The 17,672-nt window shown below is 39.4% G+C and overlaps 4 protein-coding genes across 5 annotated transcripts; 2 read left to right on the top strand and 2 right to left on the bottom strand.

Annotated features, from left to right (window-relative positions):
- Positions 1 to 48: 48 nt before the first annotated feature.
- On the top strand, positions 49 to 3,851 carry LOC6561470 (beta-1,3-glucosyltransferase). The gene is made up of 6 exons (XM_001988140.3): positions 49 to 449; positions 933 to 1,069; positions 1,140 to 1,569; positions 2,068 to 2,200; positions 2,621 to 2,774; positions 3,334 to 3,851. Exons 1-6 carry the CDS (start codon positions 81 to 83, stop codon positions 3,848 to 3,850), a joined length of 1,740 nt encoding a protein of 579 aa, XP_001988176.2. The 5' UTR covers positions 49 to 80; the 3' UTR covers position 3,851.
- A 2,464-nt stretch (positions 3,852 to 6,315) lies between these two features.
- LOC6561361 lies at positions 6,316 to 6,999 on the bottom strand. Of its 2 annotated transcripts, none has more exons than XM_032736375.1 (2): positions 6,915 to 6,999; positions 6,316 to 6,700 (listed from the first exon to the last, which is right to left on the bottom strand). In XM_032736375.1, exons 1-2 carry the CDS (start codon positions 6,943 to 6,945, stop codon positions 6,429 to 6,431), a joined length of 303 nt encoding a protein of 100 aa, XP_032592266.1. In that variant the 5' UTR covers positions 6,946 to 6,999; the 3' UTR covers positions 6,316 to 6,428. The 2 variants fall into 2 exon arrangements, with proteins under 2 accessions (XP_032592266.1, XP_001988175.1); XM_001988139.2 differs by having other exon boundaries at positions 6,316 to 6,703; positions 6,915 to 6,996.
- A 5,357-nt stretch (positions 7,000 to 12,356) lies between these two features.
- Positions 12,357 to 13,417, top strand: LOC6561360 (ribosomal RNA-processing protein 7 homolog A). The gene is made up of 2 exons (XM_001988138.2): positions 12,357 to 12,470; positions 12,523 to 13,417. Exons 1-2 carry the CDS (start codon positions 12,446 to 12,448, stop codon positions 13,296 to 13,298), a joined length of 801 nt encoding a protein of 266 aa, XP_001988174.1. The 5' UTR covers positions 12,357 to 12,445; the 3' UTR covers positions 13,299 to 13,417.
- Positions 13,418 to 15,702: 2,285 nt separating this feature from the next.
- LOC6561848 lies at positions 15,703 to 16,536 on the bottom strand. Its single transcript, XM_001988137.1, has 2 exons — positions 16,219 to 16,536; positions 15,703 to 16,158 (listed from the first exon to the last, which is right to left on the bottom strand). The coding sequence occupies exons 1-2, from the start codon at positions 16,534 to 16,536 to the stop codon at positions 15,703 to 15,705; spliced, it is 774 nt and encodes a 257-aa protein (XP_001988173.1).
- Between the last annotated feature and the right edge of the window lie 1,136 nt (positions 16,537 to 17,672).

The raw sequence follows: 17,672 nt of genomic DNA on the forward strand, positions 1-17,672 counted from the left end.
ACCGCTGCTGCTGCTGCTGCTGCTGTTAAGTGCATTAATTAACGAGCTAAAAATATGAAACAATCAATAATATTAAAATAATGCAGTTTAGTTTAATGTTACTGCTACTTTTATTGTGCCTGGGACGTGTGAGTAATGCTGGCGAAGTATTGTTGCTCATCTCGTGTCCACAACAAAGCTATAAAAATTGTCGGGCACTGCGTGAAAATCTTCGCACACAACAACAACTATCGAACTCTATCCCAGCGGATTATGATTATATTATTAAGGTGCACATAATGCATGAACTATTCAATTACTGGACGCTGCTGGACGCGTTGCCGTATTTGCAAAGCAAGACACGTTTGCTAAACACAAACACCGATTGGATTATTTGGTGTCAGCACAACACGCACGTGTCTTCGCTGCGTGCCCTGCTCGACCAGCTACATCGCCTTGATGCGCAAGAGGTAAATAGCCGTCGCAAAAGCAACAATAAAAGTCTATGAAAATAGATTCCAAGAAGGCTTACGGCTCGATAACTTGACAACTTGCCACAGTCCGAATACAAATAAGACACAATTAACATCTCAGAGAAGTAATTCATTTCACGATTTTTGTACACTTTTTCTACAATAAATATTATGTATTTTGGGAAATATTTAAAAACTTTTAACGAATCTGATAAAACAAAACGATAAAAAGATAATATTCCAGCTTATTATTTATTATTGTAGATTGGGACTCAAAAACTAAACTCATATTATATTTTAAGTATTTAAAATTAAAAAATTGCAAGGAAACTCCATTTCCAGGATTACACTCTGAGATCGGAGGACTACAAACTTATTTAAAAACCTTTAAGTTTTCTATTTTTAAACATTGCTACATTAAAATTAGATAAGAAATCGCAATTCAATTTTAAAATCAGATGCTCATTTTGGTATTTTCAGTTGGCTTATTATGGACACGCCTTGTACGATGCCGAGGCGACCATTGTGCATCATTTTGCAAATTACAAGGATCCAACATGGTTTCCATATCCCATGCTAAGTGCAGGCGTTGTTTTCACAGGTGCTCTGCTGCGCAGGTGAGTGCTAAGGGGCAGCTGACAACGTGCATCGTGTGGCCATAACTCTTCGTGGAACATGCATTTTCAGCCTAGTCGAACTTGTTGCTGCTAATGCCCCGAACGCCACAAGGCACAGCGAATTCGCCATTGACGCGGCCCATGAGCTGGCCCGATTCATTTTCGATAATTTAGCACCTGACGTGACAAACGATGATGATGCCAACGGCAGCAGTTACAGTAAAAACATCCACAACGACAAAGAAGACGACGGCTCCGACGACATGTTGCAGCGCAAAATAATTTTGAAAAGTGCTGACTACATTTGTCCCTGGACGAACATGTCGCCAGCCGGGTCGCTGGCATCCCCAGAGACAGGCGCGAGACCAACTACAGCTACAACTACAACTACTACGACAAGAAAAGGCATCCCCCATGTGCCTGCTCTAGCGACTGCTGCGCCTGTGTCTTGTGTGTTGCATGCAAAGCCGGAAGCGACTTCTGGGAATGCCGTGCATTGTGTGAGTTAAATTATGGCTTTATATTCACATTTGAGATTCTGTTCAAAGAGTTGTAGCAGAAGTTTCTCTTAAAGGCCTGTCTTAAGTTTTTTACTTAATTAATTTGTAGAATTAAATCTATGCCATTAAAATGTTGAGGACAACTTGTATTTCTGACTAACTTTAAACTCTTCTTCTGATTGACATCAACTGCTCTGCAATGTAATAAATCTGTTTGGGAAATGCAATGAAAGATGTTGCAATAAGAAAAATGAGACAAATTATGAAATATTTCACAGACAAAATGAGTTTTCTATATGCCATGGAATATGGCAAGGAATATGTTCTGTTTGATGTTGTGTCGATTTAAGTCAGTGCAAATATTAGTGCAGCTACGACTGTTGATAATTGGGGCGGTGAGGCAATTAGCATTTGAAACCTATAACCATAAATTCTCTGGCAACGGTCAAGCAGAACACACACTGAAACTGAAAATCGTTTTACTTCCACCCACAACAGGTGCACACAACCAGCGCACACATCTATTTTGCAATCAAAACCTGTGCTAAATTCCATAAGGAGCGTATACCAATCATCGAACGCACCTGGGCACCCGATGCCATGCGGCGCAAATACTACAGCGATGTGGCAGGTAAACCGGCACAGCAACAACAACAACAACAATAATAACAACAACAACAAATGCGTACGACAACGATGAGCGCAATTAAAGCAAAAGTGGGGGGGTAAATGGATACACACACACACACACACACACACACACACACACACACACACACACACACACACACACACACACACACACACACACACATACACACATTTGCAACACACAAAAACATGGGTCAAACCAAACAAACGCATGCAGCACGAAGCTGCATGACTGCCGGAACGGGAGTCATCCAGCTTCCAGTTGCAGCCATATTGAATATTCATTGACTTGTCTTTGCAACGTTCCACCCCCCAATCTCAAATCAACAAACAAAACCAACAACTGCGACTGCGACTGCGACGACGACGACGACGACTACTTCAATGGCAACCGCAATAGACGCCGGCATACCAACAATCAGCACTGGCCTACCCAATGTACCAACAGGACATTGTGCCAAAACATTGGCAATTTTGCAATTATCCCTCAAGGATATCAACAACCAGACGGACATACGCTGGCTGATGCTTGTCGATGATGATACCCTGCTAAGGTGCGTCTCTCTCTCTCTCTCTCTCTCTCTCTCTCTCTCTCTCTCTATCTGTGTTTGTGTGAGCCACGTATTTATATGCGGCTTACACGCCTCGCAGCACATTCAATTAAAATTATCATTGCTGTTTTATACCCAGTGCATATTTAAATTAAACAAAAAGGGTATCCTGAGTTTGTGCGACCCGATAAGGGTTATATTATATCTGGTCTGTCTGTAAATGTTTATGGAAATTAACAAATATTTCCAAAAATGAATATATAGTTTCTTAATCAGGACAATCAGCTGAGTCGTTATAGCCATGTCAGTGCTTTCGTATATGCTTATGTAAATTACGAGAGAGATTACATACAGTTATAACTCTCTTAACGACCACTGCCAAAACTTGTTCCTAGTTTTATCTCTATTCAACCAAGAATTATATATTTTTAAGAATTGTGAAATTGCCTTTGAGCACAACTGATATGCATTAAGGGGTGTCTGCGAGTCGTTCACTCTTTGATTTGTTTTTTTTTTTGTTTATATTTCACTGATATCGATGAGCGGCATAAATCTGTTACAGCGTGCCCCGATTGAGCGCCCTGCTGAGCTGCTACAACTATACGGAGCACATTTATCTGGGCGAGCGATATGGCTATCGGCTGTATGCGCCGGATGGCTTCAACTACCACACTGGCGGCGCTGGCATTGTGGTCAGCGTGCCGCTTCTGCGGCTCATCGTGGAACGCTGTAGTTGCCCGGTTGACAATGCGCCGGACGACATGATACTTGGCTACTGTCTGCAGGCACTGGGCGTGCCGGCACTACATGCGCCCAGTTTTCATCAGGCACGCCCACAGGACTATGCGAAGGAGTTGCTGCAGCTGAATACGCCCATTTCGTTTCACAAATATTGGCATACCTCGCCGGAGCACACATACAAGCGTTGGCTGAGCGATGCGCTGGGCAATGCCAGTGTGCGTCATGTGGCTGGCAAGGATCAGCCAGCTATGCCGCTAGAGCTGAACGGGTCGGGTCTGCTGCAGTTTTCCAATATGGCAACTGGCTTGGAAGGCAACTCTAAGCACCTCGATCTCTAAGGTGAGTGGCATACCAAACCAAACAAAAAAATGAAAAAGAAATAAATAAATTACCACTGACCGTGAAAATTGGATAAATGTTGTCACCACAAAATTCATGTCTCGTCCAAATTTCAATTTGCTCTGTTTGGAGCCATCAAGCACCTGCCAAGCACACAAATGTCCCATTTTCTACACGGAAAAACTTTACCGTTTTCGTGTCGAGGAGAGGGGAGCGGCAAGCGCTGATTTATTCGTAGTTTTGTTTGTTTGTTTGTATTTGTGTATTGTGGTTTTTGTGTCACTTTAATTAGTGGAAATGCTCAAATGTGGTCGATGTGGCGATGCTGCTGGAAATCTGTCGGACCTAAATGGAAACTAGATTTTCTGTTTTCGAACATTTCGACTATTTCCTGAACAGTCCTCAAAATATTCAAAGAAATCGGATATTCTAGATTTATTTACCTATTATTTTTAATTATTTTGTAGTAGTATTCATAAAAACAGAAATATTCCATAAAAATTTGCACATAATGTTTGTACCTATTTCAGATAAAAATATTGCTATCTCTTGGCTCCGAACTGAAAGACAGAGTTGAAATTGTGATTGAATTCAAATCATTGGAAAAGGCAAATGTAATAAAGTGAATATGAAGCATCTTTCAATCAAGCCGTTATTCACTCATCTTTCCATTTTGAATAGTGAATAAAGTTTGATTTTCATTAGAAATTACGGTAGCAAAAAAATTGCAATTATTCTAATTGAATAATAAATATAAAAATCATATTTTTCTTAGCTTGTAAAATATATATATAAAAAATGCTGAATGTTGTGAAAAATATGTTGTGTTAAAACATGCAAAGCTAACTTAAAAATTACGCTAGTTTCAAATTTCGTAAACAAAATTTTGAATTTGAAATTTAAAAATACAATTTTTCTTATATATATTTTATTATAAAGTCCCTATGGAATAATTATGTAAAACTAAATATATATATATTATGTAAAGTATTCTGATTGAGCTTAAATAATAATATAGGTAATTTCTATTCAAAATGAAATAACTTTAAGGACCTTTAACAGAGCCGACAAATCGTGAATATTCCTATTTACATTGAGTGCACAATTTACATTTAATTTCAATTTCGCCGACAGCCGTCATCCATATCACTTAAAACTTAAAGCATGGCGAAGCATTTCGAATGACTTTCGCACCTTACACTTACTTAAACCTCATTAAATGTAAATTTGTGCAAGCAGCCAGTCGAGGACAGTTGCGCTTCAGGGAAGGTGGCATCAACAGTTTACGCTCGACTGCATTATTCGAGTGGTTTATCCGTCGGTGGTCGGCTGGCTGAGTGAACCGAACTGAGCTGAACTGAACTGAGTTAAGGATGTATCTTTGAGATACTCGCCGATAAATACACAAAGCGCTTCGTTTATCGGCCCACGTTGCATGGTTTATCAATGGGTGCCCCTTCGGCATTCAACAGTCTTCAATGAAGACGCATACCGCAAGTGCATATATTATTCAGATACTAATCAATACTTTTCGCAACTATCCAAAACCAAGCAGTGTGGGAGGAGCTGGAAGGGAGCCCAAATTGGGCAAAATTGCTAAATAGGTGAAAACAATGTGTCAGCTAATTTGGCCGCTCTGACAGTTGTAATTGCCTGCGGTTGTTTCCTTCAATACTTTAATTATTCAATAAGTTAATTAAAGCTTAGTCTTATTTTTGAAGTGACCAACTTTAAGATGTGCAAGGGAAAGTAACGCATTAAATCAGTTTAATTAATATTAAACTGAGTCTCTGCTTTATTATAGACAAGTGCTTAAGAGCTCTTTAAAAACAAAAATATTTGATTTCTAAGCATTGATAACTGTATACATATAAATAGACATATTACAAAAAGAATCTAGTAATATTTCATACAGGATGTGTGATGATACGGCATCTCGATAATTTATTGCAAAAAAACAGAAAAATGTGGTAAAAAATAAATCATGTTTTAAATAAATAAATAGTTAAATTTCAGGTTGATTTACTAGTTGCATGAATAGGTTTGCAACTAATACATACAATCAAAAATGTATGCTTTCAGGGACCTTCTAAGGGCTTGTAAATTTCAGAATAACAATTTCAAATGCATTCGCATCTGTGTCACTCGCTTAACAATAGCTCAGCAACTTAAGTGTGGATGCTATATGCCAGTCTCGCATCTGTTTAAAAACTATTGCATTTATATTGTGCTTGTGTCTGGGCTGCTTATTTGCTTATTTGCTCAGTGCGGCTCTTCTGCCAGCGGCTGCCAGCACGACACTCGACTTGCTTATCTCGTAGCTGGCAGAGCCAACACCTAGCAGAGGAGTCGCATCCACGTCTATGTCTACGTGTACGTGCACAGCCTGCCACTTCGTGGCCTAATTAGTTGCGGATTTTTCAATGAATGTGAAGCAACCACGACATGCCGGCAGTGCGACAAGTTGAATTTCAAATAAATTTAATTACCAACCATGTTGCAGTTAAATAAACGCTACATTTGTATGTACATATCCAAGTATGTAGTTATATAAACACATATGTTTGTATATTGTATCTATCGACGCCAAGGGTAGTCATCTTCCTCAGAATCCGCATAGTCTTCAGGCACATTGCCAGTGGCATAGTCGTCATCATAATACCCATCATCTTCATCTTCTTCTACGGATGTTGCCTGTCTGGGACCCACAAAACTGATGGCATTCCGTGGCAGCAGTTGTATTTTGGCCAAATTGCGTTGCTTCTGGTTCTTGTAGTGCTGAAATAGTCCTGGTTGCATTGGATCACTGGGACTCCAGGGCAAGGCATTGAGTGCGGTCAGTGAAAGAGCTGCTGCAAATAAAAGTTAGTAAATGCCATTTTAGTATATTATAGCGTAATTAAAAACTAAACATATTTTCCACATTTTAGATCAATTTAAATTTCACTTTTTTGTTTATAGGATGACACTTTAACTAATGTATAAAGTGCAACAACATGCGCAAACAGATCTGGAATATATATATAAAGATTGGTAAACAACTGTAAAACGATTTTCACTCACCGAAGCAAAGCAGCACAACTGTCAGATGCATTTTAACAATACCAACTGCGATAGCTTCTTGAATGCATTTGGGGTTTTATAACAAAATTTTGGAGCTGAGCTCATTTGTAACATTCATTTTGGATGCTGATTTTATGAGTATTTAATGGAAAGTAAAAGTTGTCAACCTGCCTTTTACTGTCATTAAATTTCTTTTTGTTTTGTGATTGATTTTATGTTTACAGAACTTTAAATAGTAAAATGATTTTGACTTAATGCCTTATGCAGATTACAAGTTGCCTTCACAACAATTTTAATTTCAGCTCGATACTTCGATTATTTTGCGGAAATACTCCATTTCTTAAATAATTTGCACTTTTTCTGCTGACAAAGTTGAAGCATATTGCCGTTGAACTACTTGTTGTTGCAAGTTTAATCTGTAAAATACATAAAAAAGAAACTCGCAGTAAATGTCAAAAATTGTGCTTATTATCTTGAGAGTTTCATACAGCAGAATATTCTTTGGCATAAAATTACAGTTTGTCCCTTTGGCAGCACCAACACATGCGCAAATGGTAGAGATTACATGGACATGGGTATTTTGCTTGTGGCTACTTGAAAGTAGATTATACGAAACACGCACAATGTCACGTCAGTGAAGGTCCAGCCTGGGTGGTGTCGCTTGCCATCCAGGCGTTAATCTTACTCCAAGCATCAAAAAGTTAAGCCACAAGAAAATGTTGCCCCCGCTAGCCAAAAACACAAAACGAAATGAAGCATGAAGAGAAATTGTTTAAAAAGATTTCCGTTCATACAATGTGCAACAAACTGAGTCTGGGAATTCGACTAGAATTGGGACCGTGTGGCTGCCTCCTCATAGTCCTTGTATTTCTTGGCGCAAGTTTTAGTTCAGCTCAGCTTTTAATTCCCATTTGAGTTTAGTCAAATCGTTAAGTTTTCTATTTGAGTTTTGCATTCACAAACTCACTGGGTGACTTTTTGATTTAATGCGTGTTGTCGATATAAAGGAATATTTTCGAGTTCCTAAGCACAGTAATTTCAAATTCTTGGAAAAAGAAAACATTTTTAAATCATAATAAAAATGAAGAGAAAATAATTACAATTGCAATTGTTGAAATTCGTACATCATACAATGTTTGCATTTACCAAACTAATGTATTTATTTTGAATTCTATGATTATTAAATAAATATTGCTTTGTAGATCTTCATTTTGTTTTTACATTATTCTAAAAATCGAAATTGTCTGCTTTAGAGAATGGGTAAAGGATACCAAACTCATGTAATGTATTTGACTCTCATTATTTAACGAGCTGGAGCTGTTTTTCTTGTTTTAGACAATCATTTGTCATTTGAGTTGCCTCTTAAATAGTGCTAAGAACCAAGTAACGTCATCATCAGCGTGCCACTAATCTTCCGATTTCTATCTTAACAAGTTTTGCTCAAAATACAATTTTGGCCCTGTGTGTTTGCCCTTCTGGTTATCACTGGATATCATTCATTCATCAGTCAAAAGTTGTGCAAGTTCGCAAGTCGCTGCCAGGCATTTGCCAGCCACAAAACAAAAAGCTCAAGCCCTGCCACCCGAACCCATTTAGATCAAAATAGGCAACTTCATTCAAATGAAACGCAAACGAAATCCTTGCAGTTAGGCAGCAATAAATTTCAGTGTCCATGTCGAAAGTTTAACTCGAGGAAAAAACCATTTTGTGTCTATCAGGACATCTAATCTGCAGTCCGTGCAGCAACGCAAGCCAACTGCTGACTAACTGAACTCGAACCCATCCAACCAACTTACCACGTGCAATAAATTCCAAGGCGCAATGTCTGCACTATTTGTGGTGTCCCTCAAGACTTTGGTTTTCGGGCGGGTAACTAGTGAAAGGTGCGGTAGGCTAAGGAAGTCTATGGGGGGGTTAGGAATTTACTCTCACAGCTAAACACGTGCCGCATACGTGATCTGATAAGGAATTAAAGCCGGCACAAACATGTGTAAAGTTGGCCAAATCGCGTCGCATTCCTTTTAAGCCCAACAACCATACGCACTCCCTCTGCTTCCCGCCCTGCTCCTGATCCGTTTCCATTGTGGTTTTGGTAGCACTGGCTGGCACAGGCACAGTTTGACAGGCGGCGTAGACAACTTCGTTGCGCTAATTTACTTTAAATTGGTTTTTACGGCATTCGCTGCTTGTATCTGTGATAAATGACTGCAGGGTGTATTTGGCTGCCACACCACACCACGCCCCCTAACCCTCGACCCCTGTCTTCCACATCCAATGCCAAGAAATGTCTTTCTTATCGCTAATGGCATCTGTGCTGTTTTTTTTTTTATTGTGTTATTTTGTGTGTGCTCCCACGTGGGTTAATAAATTGGTAAATAAAAATTAATGCAGCATAAATTACAAATAGCCAATTCACAAACTTGACGACGTCGCTCTTGACAAATTTCCCTTTGGCCACTTTTCCACACATTTTTTTGGCCATAATTAACGAGCAAAGTTTTTAACCTTTTGTGCAAGTTTTGTGCACCCCAGTCCAGTTCTGTCCAGTCCAGATTGTCCCCTCCCGTCCCATCCAAGAGTCAAAGCCACAATATCGTTGTAGCCATATTGGTTGCTTATCGTTACAAACCCATCTCCAGTGGGCGTGGCATGTCAGCTAATGAGAGAGTGCGCGACTAGTCGAAAAGTTTTCTTTTCGCATTTTTATTGTGGCATAATTAATGAAGGCAACGTTAGTCAAAGTGTTTGCCCGATTAATCAGCAATGCTTTTGGCCCTCTATAAGATTATTGTTCACCCATTTTGTTGGTTGTGGTAAACACCAAAATCGCATTGACCTGCTGTGGGTCGCATTCAATTGGTTGGCATTTGGTAAATATTTTGGTCGACATATGTAATTATGTACAGCTTTAGCTTAACTTATACAAATAAATAAATAGCAGATCAAAGCTACAGCTAGTTATTTCTGTATAGAATAGAATAGAATTAAATGATGTCCTCGATTTCCCTCACCAAAATAAACAAGTTTTTAAATAATTTGAACATAAGTAATGCCCAAAACTTATTCATTTATATCTCACTATATATATAAGCGATCTTAATATATAAAAATAAACTTAAAAATTTAAGAATTTATAATCACTTAATAAATTTATGATTTCCTAATCAATTTTCAGCCAACATCTAAAAATCAAAAATATTTATTTTAATATGTATTATGATCACGATTCCCGAAAATCTGGTTGCATACCAATTTCGCACATTTCATATTAGATTTGTAGAAAATTTGTTATGCGTTGTGCAACACGCGACGGGGTAAAATAAATTTGTTGCACGTGACACTTTGAATGGCCACATCTATGGATTTCGAGGACTGTTAGCAATGTGTTTTTGACCTGGCCAATTGCACAATACTTTTGTTGATTCGTTTGTGGCACAAATTGCGTGCCACAAATGGACGCACATAAATCATGCGTGCGACAAAAATCGCTTGGCAAGTTTTCACGCACAATTGGCCACATTCTAAAGCTCCCCACCTGCAAAAATCAAAGTTTTAACAAGGGACTTTTGTTTTAAAGTCAACATTTGAAATGCATTAAATCTGTTTTGAAAAGAGGAAATAACAATTTTGAAATGTATTCTTCTATTGGAAAGTGGTATATTATAAACTTGTTTGGTGAACTTTTCGGACCCAATTACTTTTTAGAAATAAATATTTTAATTGCTTAATAAATAGAAAAAATGCAGTACTCACTTAACTTTAAGAATATGATTTGCTAATGATTAAAAAATGTGTATTTCGCAACGAATTCTTTTGAGTTACTTCGTGCTTTCATTAATAATTTGCATGAGTATGTTGCATCGACGCTTCAGCAAAGCGAACATTTTTAATAAATTCCCAACTTTTTGCACACGTTCAAAATCAAAAGAAGCGCGACGAACCATCATTTGTTTTTTATGTGTGAGATACTTGAAAGTTCATCCAAATGCTTTTAATGCGGCTTATGGGTGGTGACCTGGCCTCCTCCACCCACGCACTGTACGCCACTGAACAAGCGCGGAAAGCACTAATTAGTCAAGGATTTGGCTGCAGAGATGCGACCCAACCCTCAGTAAATCTGAAATGTAAAGCACGTTTCACATGGTATTTAAAATAAACAAAACATCATTTTTTCAGCATATTTCGAGGCTGTCTTTAATACCCATACTTGAAAAATATTATTTCAAAATATGCGCACGTACACAAAAAGTTCAACGAATCCTTGTTTATTATGGTGAGTTTTATGAGTCTTAAAAAAATTTGTCTTGTGGTGAGGATAAATTGTCAAATGATTGTATTTAGTGAAATTTGTGCATTAAAGCTTAACAGCAAAATTATTTTGCGCATTATCTATGCTTTTGTTACATCATTTGTAATGCGTATTCATTTGCAAATTTAATTACACTCGAGAATTGCACAAAATCAAACCACATTCAAATAGCTATATTCAATCAGCCAGGTTGCCCCTTCGAGAGAGTGCAATTGTGTGTTGCTTGTGTTTATGTGTGTGTCCAAATACAGTGTTATAGTTGTCTGTGCAATTAGGGACATTTCGTTAGAGTTTGACACTTGGAATTTTGATTAATGTATACTAAGAAATGTATGCATGAACTAGCAATGGATAAGATCATAGAAAACTTATCTCATTATTACTAACGATTGCAAACCAATTGTTCCGTATATCTGACAAAAACATGAATTACACTGCTTTATCCAAAAAAAAAAAAGCACATTCAATTAATTAGCATCTATTTACAGGACATAGGACACGACACAAGGCAAACGTGCATGACAAACTTCCGCTTTTCGGTTCGGTTAAATAAACGCAGGTTGCGGCCACTGGGCGTGGCTCAGCACAGCACAGCTTTTGGGGCAGAGTGGTTTGTTGCATTTGTGGCTTGTGTGCAGTTTTGTTTTCAGGCCATTTCACAGGCACATACGAAAAAGAGGACGAGTAGAAAATTGAACAAATTTCTACGAAACAAAAATACGTGCAAAGTTTACAAAAAACAATTTTGTTGTGGCTTGGATGCTTCCGTTGCAGCTCCTGCTGAGGTTGTTTAATTATTTGCCATTTAAAAACTTCTGCTTAGCATTCGGATTTGACAGCTGATCTAGCTTTTGATGTTCATTTAATTTGAGATTGAAATAAATAAAAACGCAACCCAATGTAATGAACCTTAAGTGAACATTTTAGTGTTTAATTTGTTATCTCAATTAAGTATTCCAACATAAAAGTTATAGAAATCGCATCATAATTTTTTGTTCACCAACATATATTTTTTAAATGTGTGGTGCTCATTTTGCAGTGCTGCCACATAGCTAAAAACAAATGTTGCCTTTCCTAGTGTTGCCAATTGGCTGTTTACACGCGAAGTTGGCTGCGCTACCAAAAACAGCTGTGAGCCAAAATAATCAGCCAGTTTGCGCAGTTCAAATAAAACGTGTTTACAATAGTTTTAATTGTTTTTGCTCAAAATAAAACATACAGCATGCCAGAAATTGAGGGCTATAGAGGTAGGAGTTTTAAAAATTGTATTGAAAATAATTAATAAATCGACATTTACAGTTGTGCCGCTGCGAATGTCGCCAGATGCCAAAAATTGTCACAGCGTTTACATGCGGGAGCATTTCATACGATTAATGGATCCCAACAAACCAAAAGGCCGCACGCTATTTTTGCTTAACGTACCGCCCTACGTAACTGAGGAGAGTTTGCAAACCTTCTTCAAGACAGCCGGCAACGTGGAGAGCGTTTTGTTTGCCGAGAAACCTGGACGCGACGAGACGACAAAGTGGTACGAAGGAATGGATGTTCCCTTCTCAAATGCACAGACACCATTCAAGTTCAAAGTGGCCTATGTGGTGTTCCAGAAGAGCAGCAGCATTGGCAGGGCGCTAGCCATACAGAGCCTCGATTTGTACAATAGTAGCGGCGAGTGCATCATCAAAACGGGCATGGAACTGTGGCACGAGGAATACGAGAAAAACTTTATGTTAGATGTAGCGAAGACGCAAACAGAGATCGATGCCTACATGGCTGCCTACGATAAGAGCGAGCGTGCCGCACTCGCAGCAGCCAAGGCAAGCGAAGCCGATCCTAATGGCTGGGTGACAGTGGGCAAAGAGGGACGCAATGCAGGATTCGAGCAGAAGGAATCCGTTATTGGTCGCATCGAAAGCAAGATGCAAAAGGACAAGAAAACCAAGGAGCTGAAGAACTTTTACACATTTCAAATACGCGAAAGCAAAATGCAAAACATTGTAGAACTGCGCCAAAAATACGAAGAGGACAAGCGAAAAATTGAACTGCTGAAGCAATCGCGACGCTTTAGACCATTTTAACAACGTCTAAGGTAATAAGTAGTATAATAAATCAAATAATTACAAATGTATAATATTTCTATAAATGAGTTATACTAAGAAAAGAAGCCTACCATAATAAATATTTCTGGTTTTTCTTATTCAGCTTGTGGTATATATGCATAATATATTTGACATTTATATTGTTGTCCAACTTGAATTTTTAAAAAATGTTCCTCACTCAAATGGGTTGATCAGCAAAATAAATGAAGAATCTTTTCTCTACTACTAAGGCTATTGAATAAAAGAAAATGTGTATGGTAATTTTTTATTAATTATCGATCACATTTATGAATAGTTTCCACAAATCATTTTATCTGAGGTCAATAGGTGCAACCGGCGTGATAATTAAATTAGGAAGTGAAACGCGAAAAAAATATTCACAAATACCAAGCATCTACAAAAAACACGTTGCGGCAGCAAAATGTGTGTGCAAGCAAAGGTTAAAAGTTGAGGAAGAAAAAAAAAGTTAGGGAATAAGTGCGCGAATATGTTGAATATGAGTTGCATGACATGACCGCTGGCCAAAATCCTCATAAATTTATGGCATTGACACTTTGCCGCGACTAAATCCTGGCCTGGCCTGCCATAATTTCACGGCAATGCCATAACTTACATTCATATGCCGTCCCGCAGTTGGGCTCAAGGAGGTGGCCATAAAAGCGCATAAAAAGCAAACAAAAAGCCTGAAGAAATACAAAAACAACAACAGCAGCAGCAGCAACAAGAAGCAGCGCAGCGCAGCGCTTATTGTGTGATAATCGCATATGGTTTATGTTAATTTGAGAAATGATAAAAATATTTCGCTTATCAATTTTAATCATCATAATCGTCGCGTTGCCATCGTCGCGACACAGACTCCAACCAGCGCAGACCTCGCCCCAGGCCCAGCCTGGCACAGCACGCGATCCGGATCCGTTGCCTTTGCTGCTGCTGCTGCTGTAGCTGTTGATGTTGCTGTTGCTGTAGCCATGAGAGAAGTGCATGAGACTTTTAGGCTTAATGTGGCGCGCGTAAATTTCCAATCCCAACTATCTACCAAACTGGGTAATCGGAGAGTCTGGCTCCGAGTGAAATACAAACGAGGTACGCGTTGGATAACGCATATGCGCGAACAACGTGGCCATTGTCGGATTTGTTGTTGTTGTTATCTGTGGTTGTTGTTGTTGTTGTTGTTGTATGCTTGTCATTGGCTGTGGGGGCATAGCCTACTGTGGAGCCTTAAGACAGCAACACATTCATAATTTCTTCCGATTTGTATCGTTTTTAAACATTTTAAATTGATTAAAACGCGATAAATCATAATCGGCCAGTATCTTCTGAAACTCTTTGGGGGCTTGTCGAGTGGAGCGTCTGCGTCTGCGACTGCGACTGCGACCGGGTGATGGAACGATTTATGAGCCTTGAACATAATAAAGTGTTAACGGAACGAGTTATTAAGGTAATCTGAATGCGCATAAGTTAATAAAAGCTCGTTGCACTTTCGTTATGGCTGCGACGATTTGCATTGGAGTTGCGTTGCTGGCCGCGTCTAAGGTTGCATAGGCCCCGTTGCGGACACACACAAGATGTCGAAAAATATAACATAAAACGACCACACGTACGTCTCCCATGCTGCGCAGCAGGACGCCGGCTCAGCTCCAGACGCTCCAGAGACCGAGAAAACCAAAAAAAAAAAAAAAAAGAAATACAAAAAAAAAACACAAACGCCGTGTCTTGTGAGCAGAACAATCAATAAATTTGAACACGTGAGCGGGACGCGAATGCAGACAACAGCAACAGCAACAACAACAGCAGCAACAACAACAACAGCAACAACAACAGCAGCAGCAACAACAACAACAGCAGCATCAACAACTTAACGGCAACAACATAACAACAGCAACGAGTACAGCGCGATAAGTGATCGCCGTGTCGACTGATTGGCCACAAACAACAGCAACAACAAAGTGCACAGATATTTTTTTGTTTTTGTTTTTGTTTTTTGCAGTTCGGAGCTATTTGTAGCTAAACATATTAGTTGCTATGAATTGTTAGTCTTGACTCTGGTAGATGTTAAGTTAATTGAGTTAGAAATTGAACAAAATTAATCGTTTCGATCATTGGCAATCGTAAAGCTTATGCCACAAATATCAAGATCGGTGTTAAATATTTATCATTTATAATTTCAACCTAAACATTTGAGGTGATTTGTTATGTTCATTTTATTCAGAGTGTAAGATAAGTAGCTTCAAAAGTAGACTATGCTAAATTCAATAACTTAATGGAAACTTAGCAACTGAAAAAACACTTTGCTCAAGTTCAGCCACCGCCCGAAGATTATTGGGCCTGTGGAGTGGGTGAATATTTGTTGGTGGGTTTTGCGAATTGTCATCTACTTGGCAACTCAATAACAATCCCCAAAATTATACCAAGTCGCTGTATCGACATCATCCATCATGACTGGCATTCTGCGTGCCGCCGAAGCACCGTATAAATTATATCGCCTCGTATTGGCCACCACCTCGCGATAGCGACGCACCGGAGCACGTGCCATATGCAGCTCCATTAGCTCCCATTCGTTAATGTCCTGGAAGACGGAGCGCAGCATATGCATGCGTCCCAATAGTTCCGTCTCGCGCAGACCTTCGTAATTGCGTCCGGTGCGTGAGCGAAAGGATTTGTATACCTCACCCTGCTGCTTCGTTTCGGTTGCCACTTGCAGCTCCTTGCGGTAGAGCGCTCGTATGCCACGACCCAAATGACGAATATGCTCAAAGTCGCGTATATTCAAAGCCACCAAGGCGATGGCATCCAGATTGAGCAGCTTGTGCCCATCAATATAGTTCTCCCTGAAGGTTTGCTGTGAATGCAATTTATGAAAGACTTTAAAATTCTCAAAAGCAACTTAATGTAAACTCACCTCATACTCCGGATAGCCAAATTCACGGAGCCATTCAGCCACCTCATTTATGCTCCACTTGAAAACCTCGGTGCGCCCCTGGGCATCCACGACAGCGGCACACAGATTGAAAAGGGAGTCTGGTGAGGCTCTAAACGAGAGCGGCACATCGTGCTTATCGTACTCCACATCGGGATACATATAGCTCGGATAGCGAAAGGAAAAATCCTGTTCCTCATCGCAGTCAGCTGGTTCGCTGATGCTCAGACTTTCCATATCAAAATTGCGCCGAAATTGCGGCGTCGATGCCGACGACGACGATGAAGACGACGACTCCATTCGAGCGGATGACACGTACTGTATCCTACCTAACCCAAATTTAGTTGCCCCAAGTCAATCTGATTGCGGTTTTCCCCCAAGAGTATCCTGTTCGTGTTTGTTTACATTGCTTGCTCGCGTTTCATGATACTCTTCAGTGTGGAGTGTTTTCACTATATAATAAGAATAAGAATTTATTATATTTTGGAAAGTATATTCTTTATTGGGCATTATAAAAAAAAAATCTAAGATATAAGTTTAACAGATCCAATTTTCCAACAGATTTATCCATAATAAATACATTTTTTTATTTGTTTTTTTTTTTTCAGCTGAGAAGCGCAAAAATATGTTAAGGGTATTAAAACTTTTCTAATTTACGTTAACGTGCTGTTCTTTCATTTTCTTTTCCCGTGATTGCATTTGCATATCAGTCGTTTTTTTCGGGGTCAATTGGGTGGTTGCGGAGGGGGCGGAATTCGTCGCCGCATTATGTGCTACGTACCGTCACGCCAGGACTCCTATTAATAAAACGAACTTTGCTTCACAGTATTTGCGTTTCCGCTTTTCTTTTATTTTTTTTTATTTTTATTTTTTTTGGTACTGATTGTTGGTAAATATTTTGCGAGTTCGCAAAGAATATTTAATGAGTCACAACATTTTAAGGAGCATGCAATTGCAATTGCAATTCAATGATTTGTTTATGTTGCTTATTCTTAGAATGCGGATAGATTTATGAGTTGAACAAGCGCTCGACACCGTTACCCACTTTATTAACGGGCCAGACAACATGGAATTGTGTTGCGCAGAGATCACTCAATTCCAGACAAGTTGGGCATGTGCCCATGCCCATGCCCATGTGCCGAAAAGAGATAAAACATCGTTGGCGATATCGTCTGTGTCTGTGGCTCCGCCCACTTGCAATGGACGGCTCGCATTGGCTGCCGGCTGCCATGCTGCCTCTCTCCGTATGGTGTGGGCGCCTGTAGGGAGCTGTGTGTGTCTGCTCGCTTCGATGTGTGCGTGCCGAGTACGGCAACATATGGAGAAATCGGTAAACAAATCTCAATAGCGATCAATGAACGATCTCTGGCTGAGCTAATGACACAGCATTCTGTGTGTTTGTATGTAAACAGCCAAACCGTGTAGAGCCAGTTTCC

This window comes from Drosophila grimshawi, unplaced genomic scaffold, assembly GCF_018153295.1.
Source record: "Drosophila grimshawi isolate 15287-2541.00 unplaced genomic scaffold, ASM1815329v1 contig_1377, whole genome shotgun sequence".
Lineage (NCBI taxonomy): Eukaryota > Metazoa > Arthropoda > Insecta > Diptera > Drosophilidae > Drosophila > Drosophila grimshawi.

Coding starts and splice junctions, on each gene's coding strand:
- LOC6561848 (XM_001988137.1), bottom strand. CDS start 16,536: ATGGAGTCGTCGTCTTCATCGTCGTCGTCGGCATCGACGCCGCAATTT. Junction 16,159..16,218: donor TTGGCTATCCGGAGTATGAG/GTGAGTTTACAT, acceptor TTGCATTCACAG/CAAACCTTCAGGGAGAACTA.
- LOC6561360 (XM_001988138.2), top strand. CDS start 12,446: ATGCCAGAAATTGAGGGCTATAGAG. Junction 12,471..12,522: donor AGAAATTGAGGGCTATAGAG/GTAGGAGTTTTA, acceptor CGACATTTACAG/TTGTGCCGCTGCGAATGTCG.
- LOC6561361 (XM_001988139.2), bottom strand. CDS start 6,945: ATGCATCTGACAGTTGTGCTGCTTTGCTTCG. Junction 6,704..6,914: donor AGTTGTGCTGCTTTGCTTCG/GTGAGTGAAAAT, acceptor TTTTATTTGCAG/CAGCTCTTTCACTGACCGCA.
- LOC6561470 (XM_001988140.3), top strand. CDS start 81: ATGCAGTTTAGTTTAATGTTACTGCTACTTTTATTGTGCCTGGGACGT. Junction 450..932: donor ATCGCCTTGATGCGCAAGAG/GTAAATAGCCGT, acceptor TGGTATTTTCAG/TTGGCTTATTATGGACACGC. Junction 1,570..2,067: donor CTGGGAATGCCGTGCATTGT/GTGAGTTAAATT, acceptor CACCCACAACAG/GTGCACACAACCAGCGCACA.